Below are 22,922 nucleotides of genomic sequence, written 5' to 3'. Positions count from 1 at the left end.
CAGCTTCTACTGTCCAAAATTAAATATCATATTTAATATCATATTAAATAAATGTTATTGATCCACACACCGAACACCAAGTTAGTTGCTCCAGGTGGGTGTAGGCAAGCTCCATGTCCACGCTATGTAATTGCAAATTCTTTACAAACTATGGCCACTGACCTGACCCACAACCCCCCAAAATGCAGATACTACACTCTACCTTTGGATGACATTAAACAAGTATATACTATTAGGTTCATAAATATTATTTTGAAGAATTATAGAAGAAGAGTTTTTTTGGTCTTTGGCCTCTGTACACCACAGCAGTCAATTTGAAGTCATTGCTTTCAGGGTTTTGGTAATAGTGTGCTATTAAGGATTCAGCAATTACAGACATTTTAATACACACAACACCATTTATGGTAGCTTATAAATAGTGAAAATAGGTATTGCAAAGGTGCTAAACAATTCTGCATTTACCTTTTAAATACTGCGTCTTGATGTACTTCTGGTAAATATTACAGCATCTGGCCATGACAGGAGATACACTGAACAAGTAAGTGCTGTTTAAAACTAGTTTCAGACGTAGCTACTGTAATTTTCTGTCATTGCTCTTGGTCTGCTGACTTAGTCTGTTCTTGTCGTGTGCTGCCACCATCACCTCTTTTTCTCTTTTAAACTGTAAGTCTGAAATCATCAAGTCTAACTTCATTCGTGCTTTCGCTACACGGTCAACTTTTCAGAACTTACAGGCACTTACAGAGACCTGTGGATACAGATACAGCCTCTGGCAGCTTCTGCACCACACTTTCAACCTGTTTGGATAGTCTCTGCCCCTTTCTCTTCCAGTTCTGTTCATCCCTCAGGTTCTAATCCATTGCCTGCTGATCTTATCTGGGAATAATCCACCATGCTCAGGAGAGCTGAGAGGAAGTGGCACAAGTTCAAGAGCCCATCTGCTCTTGCTGAATATCTGAACCTGCTTGTGTCTTACTGTCAAAGCATCACTGAGGCAAAAAGTGAATATTACTATGACAATTTTAGCATCACCACTGACATCCAGAAGCTGTTCTGCACTTTTAAATCACTCCTCTACCCCCCACTTCCCCCATCCACATCCCTCACTGCTGACAAATCTGTAGATTTCTTTACGAATAAGATGACAGCCATCAGCTCCCAGCTCTCCACCAGATGGAGACATCTGGCTAACTTCCACTCTGACCAAAGACGATAATCCACTCTCCTCTTCTTAAACCATCCTTGAAACCTGATTTCTGGTTCCTATCCCCCCACTCTCATTTAAGCAACTGCACCCATACTAGTCCCAGCCATTACACAAATCATTAATACATCTCTCACAGCAGAAACCTTCCCTACAGCGCAGGCCCAGATTACCCCAGTGCTTAAGAGGCCTACTCTTGACTTCTCCCTAGTGGAGGATTACAGACCTGTTTTCTCTTCTTCCATTTCTGGCCTTTAAGACCTTCTTTCTCAGAAAAAACAGTTGGGCTTCAAAAATTGTCACACCACAGAAACTGACAATTGTGAAATCTGTGCAGGCTGCAAAAGCTTGCAGCCTTTGAAACACCAGATTCTCCTGTTTGCACTCTCTGGGGCATCTCTGGTACAGCTCTGGCCTGGTTTAGGATTTGCTTTTCTAGACAAAATTTCAGAATTTCCCTGTTAAGGGAATTCACTTCTCTGAAGGGATTCACTACTCTGTATTGCCATAGCTTAGAGTTTCTCATTCTTCTTTGTAGATTTGTGTTTAGCTCATTCAGAGGGTCAGAAATGTCTGGAAGTTAGGTGAGCTTAGCCCACCACATCTCAATGTCAATCTGCTTTTTAGATGGCAAATTGTGTTCAGTTGGTCCAATAAATGTGTGACCTTTCACCTTGCAAGCCCATATAAGTCTATATGCAACAGGATGCTCAAATAGTCTTCATTTTAAAGGAGGGGACTTGATGTAAGTACCTAACCAGAACAGCTTCTCTACTACGACATTAAGATTTGGAGGCAAAGTCTTTACAGCAAAGCTTAAAAGAATGGTTCCAATATAAAAAGAGCTGACAAAACAAAACACAATATGATACAGTATCACATTAGTCATATTAGTATTATAAACACACTGTATTTATTCTTTCAATTCTTGGTCTATTATTGATATTGAATTGATTCCATATTGTAGTTTATGATATTACCCACCCACAGTACAGACTAAGACAAATCCTTGAATATTAAAGGAACTGTGATTCCTCTACAGCCTTAGCTGTTTAGGTTAAACATGAGATTTAGCGGTATTTAACAGGTCAGGACTTTTATAGCAGTACAGTTGTATATAAGTTTGGTGACCTCAGGACAAAATGCACATTTTGTTGATTTCTGCATTCACATTGAAAGAAAGGTTCATTATTTTAATGTCTGTCTGTTGCAAAGGTTGTATTTACTTTATTTCTCTTCAAAAACAAACTAAATATAGTAATCTTAGCCCAGACCTTTGCATAAAATTATACATTGTGATAATGAAACACTCATGAGCACATAGTATACCTGTCTCCTGAAGTAGTCAGGGCCCTTGTTGAGTATGCGGAGGGGCACAGTAGAACTGAAGGGTGTTGCAGAGCCACCACCCTTGCTATCTGGCAAGGCTTGAGCTAATGTCTCTGTCGGCATGGCAACGAGGCGACTGGGGTGGCCGGCCGTGATGGCTGAGGGTGTGGGGAAGTTGACAGAGGACGGGGGCACTGAAGGACCCCCAAAACATGAAGACACAAAGTGAAGAAGAGAATGTCTAGAAAGAGGTGTAGGTTCTGACACTCCTCATGGCCTGTGACTGTGACTGGGACTGAGCAAGGTCCGGTGCGACAATCTCTTTATGTTGCTGCTGTACAATCTAATCCACTGGCTTCAACAGTCTTTCCTGACAAGTATCAACCAGGCTGTTGTTTGCAGATAGATGGACTGCAATAACAGAATGTGCAGAGGAAAAATGTGTATGTTTCTCTGGTGTGGATGGGTAGTGGACAAGAAAAGCCCCACTGCTGCTCCACATCAATGTTCCCTTCAGCTGCCGCACAATCTGAAACGGGCAAACAAAAAAAGATAAACAGCAAATAGAGTTAGAGTTAGGCTGTGACATCACGCACCCAGCAACAATAACAGATATAGCTGGGATACACAAATATACCAAACAAAGCACAAATTCTGCGCTTGCGTGCACACAAATACACACACACACACACAAAGCTATTCTCTGAATCTTTTTATGATATTATGTTGTGTAAATGATGATGAAATCCCCAGATTCTTCTAAGCAATGATTGTGTGAATGCTGGGTGGTGGAAAGGTGGGGGGTGGGCAGGCACAAGGATGGGACAGGTGTGTAAAGATAAGGGGGATGGGTAGGGACAAGGATGGGAGGGAGAAGCTTTTTATATGGAAGCGAATAGGGCTCATAACTCAAATAGCAATTTATATTTGAATTGTCAATTCAATTTTCAGTTTGATCATGCAATTTGAAAATGGATTTACCAGTTGGCAAGCGGCAATTCATTTTTTAATTATTTGGATTAAAAATTTTAACAAAAGCTAAATCAATGGAATTTCAAATAGCCATGGCCGTTTTTTTTTTTTTTTTGGTTTTTATTCAATTAGCAACTCAATTTTTAATTGGCAATTCAATATGCAGTTTGGTCATGCAATTTCAAAATGTATTATATAATTGCGACCAGAACCAGCCAATCAGATGATGATCACAGATCGACCTAACTAATGGAAGCTAATTTGAGCCCACTTGCAATTGCTACTCTGCCACACTGACATCGAGCATGTGTTCATTACATTTAACCAAACGCGGACACAGCTGGGAGGGAGAGAGACATGACTGCAGAGCAGCTGCACCTGTTGCTAAATACTCCACAGAGAGCAACGGCAGTAACATTAACCATCGGAGCATCTGAAGACATGTCTTTGGTAAGTTTGTTTTCATAATTGTTGGCCTAAGAATACACCAAATTCAGTTTATTAGTTTTTATTAACCCACTCCCCTTCAAAATATCTGATGTTGTAACAAACGTTATCATAGCACAGTTTAAAATTATGTTCAAATATGTAGTAACAGCTACCCTCAGTTGGCAGTTTGTAAGGTACCAGTTAGACCAAGCTTAAACTGGGTAGTGTTGTTATACTAACTGGTGAAGGTAGACAACTTATTGCAGAACCGCAGCCTGAGTGGAGTTCTTAAATACACAAATGCACATACATTTATTGCACCCAATGGTGGAGGCCACTGTATGAATTATTTTAGTAATACTCATACTAATATTAATAATAAGCCTTTGTGTAATTTCAGATTCCACACAACTGGTGGGACTTGAGGGAGGAGATTGGGAGCAACAATTCTTCTAAAGATGCTTTCACCACCTGCAGTTGAATTGCAGAATAATTCTCCTTCCCTCATGCTGCAGATCAGAGCAGATAATAGAAGATACATTTTTTCATGGGGCTAGCCCATACCCTGTAGACAATAGGTGAAGACTTGTTATAACACACTATTACCACCAATTCTATAAGTTTTTACCAACTAGTTGGCAGACTACAGGAGGAGTTGTTTAGTTGTGTGGACAAATCCAGTGTACCAGATGAACTCATTAATAAATCTTCTAAAAACCATTGTCAATGTTACTAAATGTTCACATGTGCGCCGCTCTATCTACCAACAGGTCACAGGGAGGAAATTAGGCTGCACCATCCTTGGGTGAAATAGAATTTTTGAGATTTTTATGAGGAAATGGTCTTAAAAGTACCCTTCCTAACATGTATCATTAACCTTCACAGGTGAGATGAATTATAATATACTGGAGACAATTATATTATTTCTATAGAAAATAATTAATAGATTGTATTATTAGTAGTACTTTATCTTTGCAGGAGGGGCTTCAGGTATCCAAGTCCTGGAGTAGAAGCTCCTCAGGAGACTTTGTTTTGCTGCAGTTCAGATGCTGTTTTTCTTTCTTGTTGAATTTCAGTTCATTCGTTTCAGTTTCATTTTGATTAGTTTTAGATTTATTCTGTGTGTTTTTTTTTTTTACTTTTGAATTTAGTTTTTCACACATCCACAAAACTAGTCTGAACTGCTGTTTGTCTGGATCACTTAAAATAAATCTCACACTAAGTCGAGTATACTCCTGCCTCCCTGCATGTGTGTGTTCCTCCTCTCCTCAGGTTTGTTAAGATATAGGTCTATTCTAAAAGTTACTGTTTCAGACCTTACACGGAAGCAAATACCATTACCTATTTTGTCATATAAAAAAGGTGCTATCAGTTACCAGTGACGCAAATGATTCGTGGAGTTGTGATTCAGATTGGTGGCGTCTTCTGTCCTCTGAGCTTTTGCTATTGGCTGCTGGAAATGGATGTCTCACCCTTCTCCTCCAGGTACTGCAGGTTGTCAGTGGGTGTTACAGCTGTGAAAGCACCAATCACAAGACATAAAGAATGACTCATCTAAGCACCTGTCACAATTTAACGTCCCCTCCAAAAAGTATAAGAACAGCAAGGCCAAATAATTTGTTTTTGCTGTGCAATAAAAACATTTGTGTAAGATCAAAATGTAGATATTGGGGATTTCATTGTTTAAATTGAAATTTCCAAAGATTCAGTATTGCCATTTAAAAATAGTAATCATCATTACAACTATGGTTAATTAGTGGGCTTTAAAAACTCTCCTGCTAAAGGGTAAAATACTTTCCAGCCTTTTCCATAGTTAGCAGAAGTCTCCCAGACAGATTCCTTTAGACACAATCCTCATTTCCCAATACACGCTGAGCTGCATTTGCTGGCTACAGACTCTGCTGAGAACATCAGTACATCCAGTACTGAGATAATGTTGGCACCAGCTCTCATACAATCTCAATCTCTCAACACTTCCTGTGCAAATTACGCTCTTTCTTTTAATGCCAACAGCAGACTCAGAGCTTGTTACTCTGTGGATATTGCACCAACCTTATTCCTGCGGTTTCTAGCTGTTGGAATGACTTGCTACTGTTACAGTAGTTTAGCTACGATACACAACCTTTACTGCCTGTTAGTGTGAATAATCACTTCTTTAAAAATTTAAATACTTTCATTATCTATAGTTATAGGTATAGTCAAACACATTTGCATACAACTTATATACAAATGGTGTGTTTTCTGTTTACATACACAGAAAGCATCAACACATATGTCACACTAGGTTTGTATGACTCACTGCAGCCATTTTGCAGTGGCTTGCAAAATCATGTGTATTACCACTCGACACTAGCATTTCAGTGTGAGATGCACTCTTGTGGCTAGAAAGGTAAGCAACACCCAGTCATAAAAAACTCTATATACTAGCACATTTACCATATGATTTAGAAGTCTTGTGCCAGGAAGTATAGGTTAAACAATGTACTTCCTGGCACTACTATGTATTTAAAGTATGCTAATCGTTGGTCTCACTGCAGTTAGCATTAACTGTCTTCTTAGGTCTCAGTTGTATCTGTACTCAAATCCCTAGTCTGTTTGTCAATGAGAGTGTGTATAGGTTACTTTAAAAAAATAAAAACCTTTGGGAAATTGTACTATGATAATACTGACATTGATTATTTGAGCAACCATAACATAGATACAATTGTATATTGTTTCATCTTCCATGGAAATGAAATCAAAGTTCAGAATTTCCCTTTTTATTTCATGCCATTTATAATTTGCTACATTAAATAACAAAGCACACAGCACCTTTTGTGTCAGATGACCCAAATGATTGGTATTTAAAGCATTGGTAAAGATAGTTTTAAAGTAAAATCTGACACTGCAGATACATTAACATTAGCGAGCAGCCTCAGTTTCTGTCTGACTGGTTGTACATTAAAGATTCACATACTCGTAGTGCCTGCGTATGCAAAAGCTCAGTAGTGCAGATGGTCACTCCGTGGGAGGTGGATTCTGACCGAATGACCTGCTTTCTGTAGTACAAATACACAGCAATGACACAAAGACCAGTTGTTTCGATTTTCTATATTCAAAAGTAGTGGAAAAAGAAACCATACAACTTTGAAGTCCCCCACATTTTGTACTTCATTCTGTAGTCTGCCAAAGTGCTTGCTGATTATATACCCGAACCGATGATTCTGCAGTTGACTGTGTAATCTTGGCATTTTGTTTGTTTCTTTCCATTAAGATTTGTAATGATTCAAACTTACTGTTTTTTCCCTATGGGAGCATAGGGTTACTAAATTTTTCTTATTTTTATTTGATGGGTGAAATAAGACCATGGAGTTCTACATTTTCTTTTGTCCAAAAAACAGAACCATTGCAACTTGTAGCTCATTACTGTGTCAGCTAATAGTGCATGAGAACAGGGGAGAAAGGGAGCTGGGGTGAGTGAAGCAGGAGGGGGAGAGACGCTAGCATGCATGTAGTAGGGAGCTAGAAATAACCTGAAGCATCAAGCACAAAACCTTCCTCTTCGATAAAGCTTATAGTTAGTTATAGTTATGCTGTTATATTCTCATCTCTCCCCACATTTATTTGTCACCACTGTATGACATTAACTTTGTGTCTTTCTCCTGTAGTTGTCTTTCTCCTTTTGTCTCTCTCTCTCTGTCCCTTTCTGCAGATGTCCCTGGCTTTGGAGCTGTGCTTTCCAGTGCACAGCTACTGGTCCTACCAACCTGCCCAATGTTTTGTTGTTGCTCTTTTCTTTTCTCTCTCTACTTTCCACTCACTCCAACCCGTCATCTCTATAGTCTGAACTTTATTCTGTAAAGTGCCTTGAGATGACTTTGTTGTGAATTGCACAACACTTTAAGCTTTTTTGTGAATTTAATTGCTTCATATTTTCATGTAAAGTGCTGAATTATCTGACCGCTCACCTCATTTAGACATTGGAGTACTTGGAAATGTATTCTTAATATCCAATTTTATGTTAAAAGACCTAATACATTTTTTCTATACTCTTACACATGAATTTCACTACTAAGAGTTAAGAAGTTTTCTATTATATCACTTATATCACACATATTACTTAAACCTCCAGAATAATTCCATGCACAATGCTTAGATCTAAACACACGTTTATATTTGCTGCTTTATTTGTCATCACAAGTTTTTAGCATTCTGATGATCACTAACTTTTATTATTACATATTATTATTTTTTATTTTAGTATTACAGTGTTTAGAAATTCAGCCTGAAGCTTATGCAAAACATTATTCCTAGACAATGGGGGAAAATGTGTGTTTTTTCTTATAAAAGGCATCAAAGTAGTTACACCACCATCATGCAACTAGCCTGGATCCTCCCCACATTTTTTTGTATGTGGAAGGTAGCGGCCAGGGGTTAGAGCCTGTTAATAAACACGAGGGAAAACTAAAGTGAGGGAAGAAGGGAGCAAATTTCTGGGGAGAGTGTGATCCAGGAGTGGGGGAAAAGGCGAGCAAGAAGTTCAGATGATGAGAGGTGGGCAGTGCACGACAGAAAGACTATGTCCGAAAAGTCATGAGAGATAAGGACAGATGGGACCAGGTGCTTACAGAAAGATCTCAAACAAGGGAACCTATGGGAAGAGAGCGCACAAGTGGGAGTCACAATAATGATTAAAGTGAAAAAACCTGGCTGCAATGGTCTGGTGATGAAGGGAAAGAGAGCATGAAAGTAAGGGAGCAAATCAGGGATGAGAAAAGGGGGGGAGTGAGCCATAGGGGGGCAGAGAAGGCAGGGGAGCAACAGAAAAGGAATCTAGAGCAGGAATCCTGACACACAGCATTTCAGCAGAAACACATTCCACCCACTATCAAGTACATTGTGGGAGGGTTGATGATTTGGACCTGGACCTGGACCTGGGATCCTGCAGTCATTGAGCAGACCATGAACTTAATCAGAAAAAATACATGCAATCTTACATTTATATATCAAACTACTTTAGTATTCCCTGTAACCAACAGTAATTCTGCTCAATTATATATCATTTCCAGCTTCTGGTTGCACAAATATATCCAGACCTCCAGACTACATGTCACAGACGAGCTGCTTTTAACATTGTGTTCCTCAAGCCATGCAGTCAGTAAGTGTAGACACTCTCATACAGAATACTTACTGTCTGTTACTGTCTTTCTCTAAACAACCTTGATGTCACTCAGTCGGCTTTCAAGATTGGTCATTCTACAGAAGCTACGGTTCTGAGGATCGAGGAATCCTAGTACTCTTCAAAAGCTGTGGCTCCTTCTTCTGTCCTAATGTCCTCTGTCCTACTTGATCTATTTGCAGCCTTTGACACAACAAGATCCTCTTGTCTGCGCTCTCTGCTCTGGCCTGCTTCAGGTCTGCAATTATTTTCAAGGTATCTTGGCAGGGGCAAGTTTTGAATCCTCTGCCAGTGTGCTCCAATGTTTCTCCATCTACACTACATACTTTGGTTCCAAAATACACTCACGCGGCTTATCCTATCACTGCCAGGATTTTTTTGTCCTTTCCACCGGATGACTACACTGTCTTATCATCCATTTTTGTCTGTATCTCTGACATCCCTGCTTGGATGAGAGAGAGAGACCTCTCCAAATAAATGAAGAACTAAATGTATCTTAAATTGAAAAGGGAAAAATTAGGTTAATGTCTATGGTTAACATTCAAGATTGCTGGGCAGAAGACCTGAGTTTGACATCCACCTGAAATTAACCTAGTAATTTGCCCTCCCTTAGCCAAGAGCTGTGACAGCAAACCTTAATCGTAATAACAATAAAAATGCACTCCTTGCTATTGGTGTCCCTAAAATGCATAATGTGCATTGTAGCTGTATCAGTGATGTGTTTTGACTTGCTCCAATTCAACTGAGAGTGTAGCCGGTGTGAGAGCAGTGTCAGTACAGAATATCTACAGAATATGCTTGGGGACAGATAAATATATAACACAATTTTGTGTTCGGGATTTGGGGCAATTTTGGGCAATAAAGAAAGGAGTGAGCATTTTGCAGTAACAAAAAAAAACTAAATATAAATAATTATTTGTATTCTGAGTTCCTAGGATATGAATACTTCAAGAGACCAGTGAAATTAGCAGATATTAAAATATAGCTTCAGAAGCAGCCTTTTCAGTTCAGCCAAGTGTCCCTGACTGTGGGCAGAGAGGGAGCAGACAGCCCAATGTAAAATCTAACTTACTTAAGTGGACAATATCAGTCAGTCATGTACATGCAAAAAACAAAACGAAAAACAAACAAACTGCGGGTTAATGACACATTAGAGTAAATTATCATAAATGTGTAGAAAAGTAAAATAGAAATATAAAACTGTATGGGGAGTAACTAATGTGCTAACTGTTCAATTTATAGTGCCACATCTGAAAACTCAGTTGTGGCTGCCCCTACATTCCCAAACCGACAGGACCCTGTAGCAGCTGTAGCTGTCAGCAGAGACCCCATTAGAGGCAGAGGAAGACAGGGATCATTAAGCGATCGTGACTGCTTTTATGTTCATTCTTTCTAATCCTTACCCTGTTTACATTTAATTTACTGGGCTCAAACTAAGTCAGTCTAATCAAATTCGAAACAATCCTGCAGTAAATCGTCAATCTTGAAGGTGATAATGTTCAGTTGGTGTTCAAACTCAGAGGAGATGATTTAGTTTTGGGGCTGTTTTTCATGCTGCTGTCGAACTGTAGTGCAAACCGAAGATTTTCTTACCAACCAGAAATGTTGTTATTACCTAGCCCTCACTTATATATCTAACATTCCAGCTCTGCAAATGAAGGTACACAAAAAGGTTGCAGGCAGGCAAAGCACAATGTAAGCATTTAACTGCTGTACCCTGAAACAGAGCTGAATAGACTACACTTTAACATATAATTGTGAGTACAATGTGATAAAGAAACCTGGTGAATGCTAATCAAAAAAATTCAAAAAGTGCTATTTTAGAGAAGCACTCCAGTAGATTAGTGTAACACTTAATATGAATTGATCATATGAATTGGTCTTTGACTCAAACAAAACTGAATTAAAAGAAAAGTAGGAACCAGTCAGACACTGAGACCGGACTGAAATCAATAAATCTGTGTTCACGTCCATCTACCTTAGAAATGGTGTTGGATTACAAAACCTTGTTAGGGGATTAGGAAAACCTGGAGATCTGCAGCCCTGCTTGTTTTCCAAGTGTCCCAGCACTACCCTCTCCTCCCCCTGCAGTAATTATATTGTGTCACTTCCTGTTTCTGCACACTGTGTTGGGTTTCTGCTAGTGGAGTGATACTCCAAGATTTGGGATCTGTCCGATACCAAGTAAATACAGGGCCAGTATTGGTGGACAAAATGGGAGAGTTGGAGCAGCCGGCATCCGGCGTAAAAACTCCAACTACCAAATCAACGTGCGGAACACGTTCTGCTATGACGACCCCTGTAAGGACAAGCTGAAAGCTGTTGATTTTGACTCTAAAAAAAAAAAAAAAAAAAAAACCCCAAACAATTGATAGGGATTAAAAGTGATATTCTAATCTTTATCTTCTCATTCAAAGGAATGCAGAGAACTTTCAGCTCCTCTTCAGCTTTGTTTTCTTCTAGCTTTTACTAGTCGAGTATACTACAGCCTACAAAAAACATTTCAAATTTCAGCAAGTCAGAATTCAGATATTACTTTTCCATTCAGCTTTTAAATATTTATTTTTTTTTTTGGATTTTTGAATAATCACAGTTTAGGGTACTTTTTGATGAATTTCCAACTTCTCCAGAGAAGTGGGTGACATCACAGGCCAAGTTCTCAGCTTCATCTTTTTATCAACTTTTTTCAACATAAAATTTAGATATTTTTGTGATCTTACACAAGTTACTGTACTATACAGCAGTTAGACTAAAATTCCACTACAGCAGATGCTTAAGTAAAAATGCTGTGAATAAATTTAAGAAAATTATTATTTCAGCTTTTGCTATACCATGTGTCAATAAAATGGAGAGTAGCTACCTTAAATTTACTCCTGTACAAGTTGATTATCTTGTTGATACTTCTGCAGCTTCACTACATACAAAACTCAATAATGTATCCCACTGAGTTACAATTTACAAAAAAGTCCTCCGTAACATAAGAACAGCATATTATTCATCACCAATAGAGGACAATAAGGGGCGTCTGTAGCTCAGTTGGTAAAGGCAGTCGTCCATGGACCACAAGTAGTTCGATCCCCGGCCCTGGGTATATGTCGAAGTGTTTCTGGGCAAGACACTGAACCCCTAACAACCCATTCCCCTCCCTGTGCAGTGCCAATCCAAGCCCGGTAGAAATTGGGGAAGGTTGCGTCAGGAAGGGCACCTGGCATAAAAACTGTGCCAACATGCAGACAATGATCCGCTGTGGCGACCCTGAACACACGGGATAAGGAAAAAAATAGAGGACAATAAGAACAACCATCATTTCTTTTCAGGACTAACCCAGGTGTCCTAACCAATTACAGACCAATATCCAATCTCCCCTTTATTTCTAAAATCCCTGAAAAATTAGTTGCAATGCAATTTGTTCGTGTTAATGATGAATCTTCCGCGCACACAAAACTTAGTATATTGTTTACTTTTGATCCAGACAGAACCTGTACAAAATTAACAGCAGAGCGCTTAGTCAGATACCTTTCACAACTTTGACAGACTGTGCTGTGACTGTTGTAGATGAGGGGTTTACAAGCAATTGAGGTTTGCAGATCTTTGCGGATAGCAAGGGGGCTTCAGGCTTTGCATAATCTGGTTATAATTGTATATTTCTTCAGTTAGTACTAACACTATAAATAGTTTCATTAATTCTGCTCTGTTTCTTTTTGTAGTAGACTTCATGTCTGTCCAGACTGGCCACTGGGACGGGACCTTGCGCAAGACACTGAACCCTAGATTTGCTCCCAGTGGGTCAGCTGAGCGCCTTGCATGCCAGCCACCGCTATCAGTCTGTGCAAGTATGTGTTTAAATAGGTGAATAAGAAACAACATTGTAAAGTGCTTTGGATAAAAATGCTTTATAAGCAGACAATTTACCATTTATATAAGCAGACCATCTGATCTCAAAACTGTTTTTTTGGTTGCAAAGTTTTTTCTGATTCCAAATAGCAAAGTTTTTCTCTCAAATACGTTTTATTTGATTGCAAAATAAAGACACAAATTTCCTTTCATATTCACCATTTGCATTTTAGAAAACACATGAAAATACAGTGTAATGGTGAAAGGTGCTGCACTAAAATTTAAAGTGGGTCGACTGATTCACAATGTGAAATCATGCATTGGGTGGCAGCTTGAGATAACATTCCACCTGCTCTGTTTCAATTTATTTGTTACTCTTATTGTGGTCTGTGTCTTTCTGGTTCTGACATTCAGGAACATGCTTAGATTAAAAACAAAAGAGGTGGTACAGCTTCAGCCAAAGTCATTAGCTCTATCATAACTCTCATTTAAGCCTCAGGTTAAATAGAGATGCATTAATAGCCCACAAGCCTCCTACTTTACTGTAACATAAAGTTTTTGAATTCCAAAAAACAAAACAAAAGGGAGTGTATCGAGAGAGCAAAGTCTTAGGCAGACTTACCACAAGAACATTTCCTGGAATTCCATACAGTTATCAAGCATTTGATAACTTTGCGAATGAGGAAGCACACAATCACAGTACACATTGTTGCCCATGGCAAAACTAGTTCCACCTTTGCTTAAAATGAGTTAAAAGTAACCATTTCCATCAAAATGTATATCCCAGACATAAAGCTTTTCATATAATGTTGTCATGAAATATCTAAAAAAAAAAAACTTAGAAGTAACCCAAGGTGATAGTGCCCACAAACTTGATGGACTAACCACTGAAGAAGAGCTGTGGTTCAGGGAAGAAGCACCAGAGCTAAGCACAAATTAATGAGTTTAGGAAAGATCCACAGGTCACACTTTACAGACTTACCCTCCGGCCTTAATCACCATAATATGCCAGGACAGCTTTGTACTCATCAGCCCACAACTTTACAGTTATTTCTTTAAGCCAGATTTATTTTTTATTTGATTGGAATTAGTTTCTGGTCGGATGCTGACATGCTGCCTTCTTTTAAACCAGGGAGAAAGAGATTCACAACTCTCATCACCTTCATGGCTGCTTGATATCAGCTGGAATGTAAAACAAAGCAATGCAAAGATCAATTGAGTAACTGATCCCTACAAGAAGTAAACAAGGAAATGTTTCTGTCAAAAGCCTCTTTCAGACGTGCTGAAATCCTGAGCTTCTCTGGACTTTACTTTTAAAGAAGGCCTGGATATTCTCCAGACATTATTCTGTGAGCGCATTGGTACAGAGTCTGGATTATGTAAGTGAGCCTGTGTATGGATGGCTGTGTATGTAGAGTACGGTGGCCTTTCTGGAAATGCTGGGAAGATTTAATGGGTGTATTGACAGTTTTTCTATCAGTTAACTGCCACAGCGTCTTTTTATGAAATGCATTGCTTTAATGTGCTGTAAACAGAAAAGCGCAGCTTAGTTTTCTGGTCATGTGGTGCCTGCTGTATGCCCCGAGCCCGGCCACTGTGTGTTAGGCTTGTTAAACTACATCTCCAGGGAATGACGAAACCTGATTCTCTGGACATTGTCTGGAGTTCATATGTAAAAAGCTTTCTGAGTTTTAAACAAATTACTATATTTATTTATTATTTATTAACTCTGCTCCAGATTAAAGCAGATTTCACAAATAATGAAAAGCTAGTTTCTTAAAGGAAGGTCTGTTCAGTTGGACGACGAGTGACTGAGGCCACCAAGACACCTATTACTTGTTAGGCATCTATTATAGTCATTGACATGCCAAGTTGGCCCTGTCATTATCCTGTGAGCCCCAGTGTTCCATCCTTCTATACTGACACCGCTCCAGTAAACAAAACTCAGAACTTCACAGCATAACTTATGTCATATTTTTCCTCTTGCATGCTCTAACACTCAGGCACCACATTTCACTAAAATCAAGTTATATTTCTTGGACTAGGCTGTGTGCTACACATGTGAAACAGCTTAGAATCAGGTCCGGACATTGCCTGGAGTTTATATGTGAAAATAGCTTTAGGTTTTCCAGAAAGGTTGTACCTAATAGGGAATACAATAAAAACTAAAATCTGTGATTTGTAAATATGCTCTAACCTTTATTTATGCAAATATAGTTCCAAATATTTTTCTTATTTTACCAACCAACTTCAAAAAAACAAAAAATAGACAAACAAATGTGTCAAAATTGCTATAAGAAGAATCAGTTCATAAAGAACATTTTTCAAGTACTGTGGCAAAAATGTATCATGTCACTTATAACTATGCTACTACGTGCAGAAATGCAACCTGAGACTAACACAAAGGGGAAGCCAAGCACATATTCTGTGCAGAAATGCAGAGTTCTCTGCCCCCAAGCTATTGCAGATGGAATATATTATACTTGCAAAACTACAACAATTTATATCTACCAAATAATTAAAAAGTACAAATAAAAGTACATCTGAGGTAACAGTGATAAAGATGCTTCTTTCCCAACTTTTTAAGGGCGTTAAACTCTAACTTTGCAAAACACAATTACGTTGTTAAATTAGCAAAATACAATAACAAATTGCTAAACTTACTATACATCCATTATGTGCAACTAATTATCCTGTGTAGGGTTGGAGTGGTGGGCTGGAGCCTACCCCAGCTGTCATAGGCCGAGAGGCGGGGTACACCCTGGACTGTCTATCTCAGGGCCAACACAGAGATACACAGACAGACAACCATCCGCACTCTCATTCACCTACAGTCAATTTGGAGTCACCAATTAATCTAGCATGCATGTCTTTGGACTGTGGGGGGAAAACCGGAAGGCCCCCGAAGGAAAACCACCCAACACTTGGAGAACATGCAAACGTTACACAAAAAGCCCACAGTCAGTCGGGGACACAAACCAACAACCTTGGCGGCGGCGCAAACCACTCGACAAACTGTGCTGCCTGTAAACTTACTATAAGGTAAAAATTGGCGAAACAACTATCTCTGCACAGCCGGCAGGTTTTTCTGAGAGTATCTTCAAAGGAAGTGTCTTCAGCACTTTGGCACTAGAAAAGTACTGGAACATCCTTCTAATAAAACATTTTGGAAAAACGTTTCCTGTAGCTTTTAAGTTAATTTGAGAGTCTGTACCTTATACCTAAAGTACTAAGTAAAGCATTTAAAGTGTTACAGGGTACTTCAACCATGTCTGAGAGTTGACAGAAGACAAATTACATGTCCTTGTTGGGTATTCTAACAAGAGGATAGTTCAATGTGCACTTCAGAATAAGTACTGCTAACTAGATCAGAGGCAACAAAGGTTAATCCTGCAGTGCCAGTTAGCCTGCTGAACTCTGTGGCTTAGGTGGCGTCATTCTAGGGTGTAACCTAAACCAGCCACTTTAGAATGGGGGTTATAATAATGACATTTAAATAAATATAAAAAAATGATAACTGTGATTAAAGGCATAATCAAACCTGTAGTTCATTCAGAATCAGTGGACCTTCTCTGATGTTGAGACGGCTGAGTGTTTAGTATGGTTGATTTCCTTTCCCACACAGAAAAATCCAAGTGAACCAGAATGCATAACAAGAAGTCATGCAAGAAATGTCATGTTCACCCACTGGTTAATGGAACTGGGGTGGGAATACAAAAATAAGCACATGAAGTAGATCATATTCATTTCATAGTGTATATTCCTATGGTTAGAAAAAAGCCAAATCAATGCGGAACAACTGCACACTAGCATTTGTTCATAATAGTGGTGATTATGTTATCTCTGCTTTTTAAGAAGATGAACTTTCAACTAGTTGTTCAGCCAGAATTTGCTGTTTCAGGCTTGATCAAAGTTGGATAAAATTCTTTCTACAAACAAACTCCTCCAGTTAGTTTAGGACAGGATCAAGACCATATCTTGTAAGCGATCTCACATCCTTCAGACCTACACAAACTAATCCCACCAAGGAAGAACAATAACCACAGTTGGATGCCTTAGGGATCTTGTACCATCCAATCACAAACCAGATTTCCAGTACTGACAAGTGTCAACCTTCTTAACATCAAAGATGACACTGAATAATTTGACAAATATGTGTATGCAGACCCATGGGGGAGGGTTGGTGGCTCGATACTTGATACTCTGTTCATTAGTATTATTACTATTATTTACTTACTACTCCCTGTCAAAAGTATATATTAACTGTTGTATTACTTTCAATTTGGAGTTCTGGAAAAGGAGGGTGACCATGATTAGTAGCTCCATGGTGTGAGCACTAATCTGAAATGAAGGTTTCTCCAAGTGATGTCATGTGGAGGCATTTTTTGGTTACGAGTAGAGAGATATTTTCATATAGGGAAGTCAATGGGAAGTTTAAAAGCATTCATTTACATTTACATGCTAAACTAAAGTCACAAAGAGCTAGTTATAAATTGCTGAAGTCGACCTTTAATCAAATGGAAACTGGGTGAAGTTTAGGAAGGATGAACATGAAATCAGTCCCTATCATGGATTCCTGTCCTATTCTGTCTGCTGCTGATGGGAACACTCTGCTCACAGCTACAGGGTCCTGTCTGGTTTTGAAGTGTGACAAACCTATGGCACATTAGGTCAGTGCAGTCAGTGCAGCACACCTAGCTTTTGCCAACTTCCAGTTTTAGGTGGATGTAAGCTAACAGCTGAAATTACGTTTATGATCGTGTTTTGCTAATTTTCGTCGTAACCTTTTTACGACAAAATGCGCATACTGACAGGTAATTTTCTTTATTGTGCCAGTAAAAGTTTGACGTGGTCCCAGCTATCTCAATAATCCTGGCGTTACAGAATTCTCTGGTTTAGCCTACTTTTATTACAGATGATTTAGCTGACATCTTTACCCTGAAGTATGAGTGAAGAGGGGTGGACAGGGATGACTGCCAATAATTTCTATGAATACTTGCACCTCAAAACAAGAGTTGACAATTGCACAAAAGTATGTTTTGTTCAATTATTAGCCCTATATTATTTACTGTGTATTTTAACAGCTCACAATAATAGTTACATCTTTCCAGTGTTGTATCTGTTCTATCACTGCAGACTGGCTCTCAGGTAGAGACCATCCCAATACACCTTTAAAACACTCCTTTATATCTAATCTGCAGTCTACTGCCCTCTAATACTGTCCTCAGTCTTAAATAAAGCCAACTAACGGTTGTTACTGATGTGTTCCTTCTAACATTTGGAAATTAATACAACTCCAGCCGAATCTTCAGGCGCTCCTTCTCAGCTCAGCAGACAGGGGTGGGACTTTATTTTGATGGGCACACCATGCGGCTAATCACATGCGAGGACAGACTAGGATCAAACCATCACGTAACAGAAGGAATGGGGGGGGGGGGGGGGTAACACATCGTGTTACTGTAACATATATGTGTTATTGTAATACTGTTGCTATTGTTTAACATTTTATTCAAACCTTTAAATGAACAACTGAACACAGAACCACAGCAAACAAATCAACATAAAAATAAGGCTTTTCTAAACACACTGAATAAATACTTGCTTACCAACACACAAACTATTCACGACTTCTTAATAAGGCTAAAATATAAGGCTCTGAATAATACTAAATTAGGAGCCATTTGGGATCTGTAAGAGCTGGCTCTTTTAAGGGAGCTGAGCCAAAAGAACCAAATATTTGAAAAGAGCCGGACCTCCCATCACTGGGAGCATTAGCTAACTCGAAGGCTGCTCATTCCCTCTGCAGAATTATTTCATCAGCACCAACCATAAATGCAATTATATATTTTAGTCAAATATATCTAGCTTATTTTTATTAAAGTGAACCTTAAGTTTCCCACCCCCCCCTGACTTTAGGAAACACAGAGCTTTTTAGATGTTTTACTTTAAATTGCTCTCAAGTGGTTTGCTGTATAGTCATGGTGCCTGGTCCCCCATGGGGGGCATGAATATTTATTATTTGATTATTTAATAACTGTATATATTCATAATATTTCATGAAATATACATTTTTTGGGGCCAATTTGTTATTTACAGATATTATTTACAGTTTATTGTTAAAAGCTATTGCTTACAAAAAGTCTACACATATAGGACACATATAAACCATATAAATCTGTGTACAGATACAAGCCTATGTAAAAAGTCAAACCGACACTAAGGAAGCCTTCAGAATGTAACTAAGTACTGTCACTGATTTGGGATAAAATAATATTCCATATCATGCAAGCCCAAGTCATGACAGTACCTCCACCATGCTTGACCATGTAGTCTGTAAGGTTTAGAACCTTGCAGCACTTTATTAGAGATTATCTAATAATCTAATCTAAGACCTGCAGTGTCTGAGCTTTAGTGTCATTTAGTGGTGAGATTGCAGACTGCATCCTTCTATCCCTCACTCCCTCCCTTTGAAAGAAAGCTACAGTGTCCTACAGGTCCATGTTGCGTACGACCAAAAAGTACATGATAAGACATTAAACGACAGCTATGACTGCTTCACAATAAGAGCTACCTGGTGTTTTCCTGTGCTCCTCTGTCATAATCTGGTTTGGAGTAGACACCAAAAAGGACAAGAACCCATTGCAGTGAACAGTGAGAACTATGAAAAGAACACACACAGCCCTATGCCCTAACCTTACATGCAAGCATAGAAGGACCAATTACTGGTACAGCTAACTCACCAAATTGACAAAGAAAACTCAATACAGTAGCATGGAAATCCTGTCGACTAGCAGTTTGGTGTCTGGGTTGTGCCAGTAACACATTTAGATGAGCCTTAAACTTTTCAGGAGAATGCTCTATGCGCTGATGAATCAAAAGTTGAACTGTTTACAGGGGGTTACATCTGTAAAGCGAGCACAGAATTCTTCATAAAGACAAAAAGACAATGTGGAAGTGGTAGTGTGATGTGGAGATGTTTTCCGCATCTGGGCCAGGGACACTATAATAGAGGCAACCATGAATTGTGTTCTCTACCAGAGAATCTTGAAAGAGATCATCAGGTCAAATGCAGCTGAAATATGCAGCGATACGATGAAAGCATAAGAGTAAGCCAACCTCAGCACAAGTCAAAAGGAATCAAATAGAAGCTGGCGTCTCCCAATGAAAATGTGCACTTGAACCCAATTAAGATTTGGTGGCAGGACCTGAAGATCAGTTAAGCCAAAATCCCCGCCCCCAAGAAATGTCAGAGACTGATCTCCAGTAATCTAAGGCATTTGGTTGCAGTTGTGACTGCTAAAGATGGCACAACTGCCTATTGAGTTTGGAGGGTGTTTACTCTTTCACGATTTACATATTGGATAATGTTTCTGCTTCAGTCGGTATCTTTCAAAGTTGCATTTTCTTCCTTCAGGTTACCTTTGTTTTATGTTCGATTTAGTCTGAAGATCTGAATACACACACAAAGGGAAAAGATAAAAAGGGAGTAGAATATTTTTGAAAGCTTTGTATTTGTATTATCTCTGACAAAGAAAGACTGGTAGTGAGCATGGAGGAGTAAGATCAGTAAAGCAAAGCAGAATTTTAGGAGCGCAAACATGTATAAAGGAGAGTAAAGGTTAATGAACAGCAGTAGTTTATGTTTTGAAAGATTTCCTTTACTTACTTGAGCCGAACAAATGAAGCAGCATTAAACAACCATATTATGAAAGGTTGGAGTGTAGAGGTTATGTTCATCTGTAGAACAATGTAGAACAAACTTTCTTTTCTTTTTTAAGTTAACATTAGCCTGCAACACATCTACAGCTCTTAAGCAGCTAACAGAAGCAACTTTTAAGATGGAATATTTTCTAAGCATTACTTTGTTTATTAGTTTGCATTATAAACCAATCAACCTACCTTTAATTTTAATACAACTTTGACCATTCCATGTGTTTTATTGTTTGTCTTGCATGCAAAATGCTTTACTGACTACTGGAACTTCAAGCACTGTCAAAAAATGTAAATTAAACCAGAAATGCAAATAAATATCATCTGAAAAAAAAAGACCACAGAGCCCGTAGCCTGTGCACTAATGGGCCCCCAATAGACTAACAGTACAGAGATAATATTGTGATGAGAGCCACAGAAGTACACTGTACATATTGTAAAATGTTTAATTAAAAAGTTGCACAAATGTCCTAAGGAGAAACTTATTTAAATATGTACCTTTTTTTCAAGTACATAATTAAAACTGAAATAAGAGGCCTTATCATGTGGTAAGTTCAATGAACATAAGAAGAAAGGCTCTATTGTGATATACATCTTTGTCAGGATGTGAAATTAACTATAACAGGTAATCGATTTTTTGGCATTTTGCAAAGGCCTAAAAGGGAAATACTTAGATTATTTTGTTTTACCTGTTGTATCAACCAAATCTAATCTATAAAGCTGAGTACAGCCTTGGGAGAAAGACAAGTCATTTTGGAACAAATATAGAAACTTGGGCAGCATGGGGACATGCATGGTCATGGTCTCCCAATACTTGCAGGGATTTCCTTCACCTGCTCTAATTTACAGTCTAAAGACCTGAGGTTGGGATACCTGGTAACTCCAAATTGCCAGTAGCTTTATTTGAGAGTGAATACTCTGTCTGCACCTATGTGTCAGCACTAAGACTAAAACCAACATAGACTGATGACCTGTGCAGGATTCGCCTTTCGCCCAATAACAGCTGGGATATGCTCCAGCAGCCTGTAACCCTTAACAGGATAAGCAGTTTAGATAATGGGTGGATACTGATAACGGATAAATAAAACCACGTAAAAACTACCACATCAAGAAACCCATTGTGCTGTACTTAGGATTATATATGCAGAGACCCAAGGCAAAAGTCATCTAACACACCTAAAACGTACAAAAACATCACACAGGCTAAAAGCAAATGCGACAGTCGGTTGGTGCCACACAGTCGTAACAGATGCAGTGTCCACTAAGCTCGGACATGTCTCAAGGGCGACACATTAGCGGTGGACATAAACATCAACGTTACTCCCGTTGCGCGTAACGTTACGCCACGGCGCTGGTGCAATACTACGTTAAACCCGCACCTAAAGGCTCCAGCAGCTCAGCCACAGATGCACGACATGACCCCGAGTTACGGAGCTGGAAGCGGGGCGCTGAAACAACACATCAAAGCTCGGCACAAAGCCACAAAGCCGCCAGTAACACGGCCTCTTTTAACCGAATTGCTAAATGTTGCGTCCCATCCATCTGCCTTAGCAACGCTCTGTATGGCAGTGTAGCGAACAATAGCCGTATTACGGACACGGCTGGACATGAAGAGAAAATAGGTCCTGCATAACGTCAACTAAGTCAGTATAGCTTCAGTCATAAGTGTGACAGACAACCAGCTTAGCGTTACAGCTGAGCCAGTTATCCAACCTTACCTGAATATCCAGCTACAGACAACAAAGGATGCTCCTGCGGTTTCTCTCCGTTAGGTCGGATACGTCTGTTCGGCCTGACGGCATCCTGTTCCCAGACAGCAGCACTGTCACGCGACGTCAATAACACTGACTTCCGCCTACAACCTCCATAATAACGTAATACTATTCTCTGCAATTCGTTCTTATTTGTAAAAACTGACGCTTACCAATACTGCTTTTTTTAAAGAGCAGTGAAACAGACTATCATAGATAGAACGCGTGACAGTGTTTGCATTTTTTTCTCGGTGAACCAAACGTAGGAAATTAGTTTGTATTAAATATTACATAATTAATCAAAATTACAAAGAATCTGTAAGCAGCCACCGTTGATGTCTTTGTACTGAGTATGATATTAAATGACTTCAGCAGCTAGACGTTTTTCATGTTAACACGAGGAACGTCATGACACAATAAAGAGTTGAATCTTTAAGCTACAAAATGTGAAAAAACGCAATGTTTTAAGTTTCTAAGTGTGAAAACATGTATATTATAAATCACTGTAGTTGACATCTAGTGTATTAGTTAACTT

The 22,922-nt window shown here is 39.0% G+C and overlaps 1 protein-coding gene across 4 annotated transcripts in view; it reads right to left on the bottom strand.

Annotated features, from left to right (window-relative positions):
* Positions 1-22,492, bottom strand: part of fam110b (family with sequence similarity 110 member B) — a 34,405-nt gene extending 11,913 nt beyond the window's left edge. The window contains exons 1-4 of one of the 4 annotated variants that reach the window (XM_067529274.1): positions 22,355-22,448; positions 16,468-16,626; positions 5,311-5,448; positions 2,534-3,062 (exon numbers count right to left, since the gene is read on the bottom strand). In XM_067529274.1, coding sequence (XP_067385375.1) covers positions 2,534-2,656 — 123 coding nt within the window. In that variant the 5' untranslated portion in view covers positions 2,657-3,062; positions 5,311-5,448; positions 16,468-16,626; positions 22,355-22,448. Of the gene's footprint in view, positions 1-2,533; positions 3,063-5,310; positions 5,449-16,467; positions 16,627-22,354 lie in introns of all 4 variants that reach the window. The other 3 variants (XM_067529272.1, XM_067529276.1, XM_067529275.1) reach the window with 3 other exon arrangements.
* Between the last annotated feature and the right edge of the window lie 430 nt (positions 22,493-22,922).

Source organism: Channa argus, chromosome 14 (genome assembly GCF_033026475.1).
Source record: "Channa argus isolate prfri chromosome 14, Channa argus male v1.0, whole genome shotgun sequence".
In the NCBI taxonomy this organism is placed as follows: Eukaryota; Metazoa; Chordata; class Actinopteri; order Anabantiformes; family Channidae; genus Channa; species Channa argus.
This window is presented reverse-complemented; position numbering and strand designations above follow the sequence as displayed.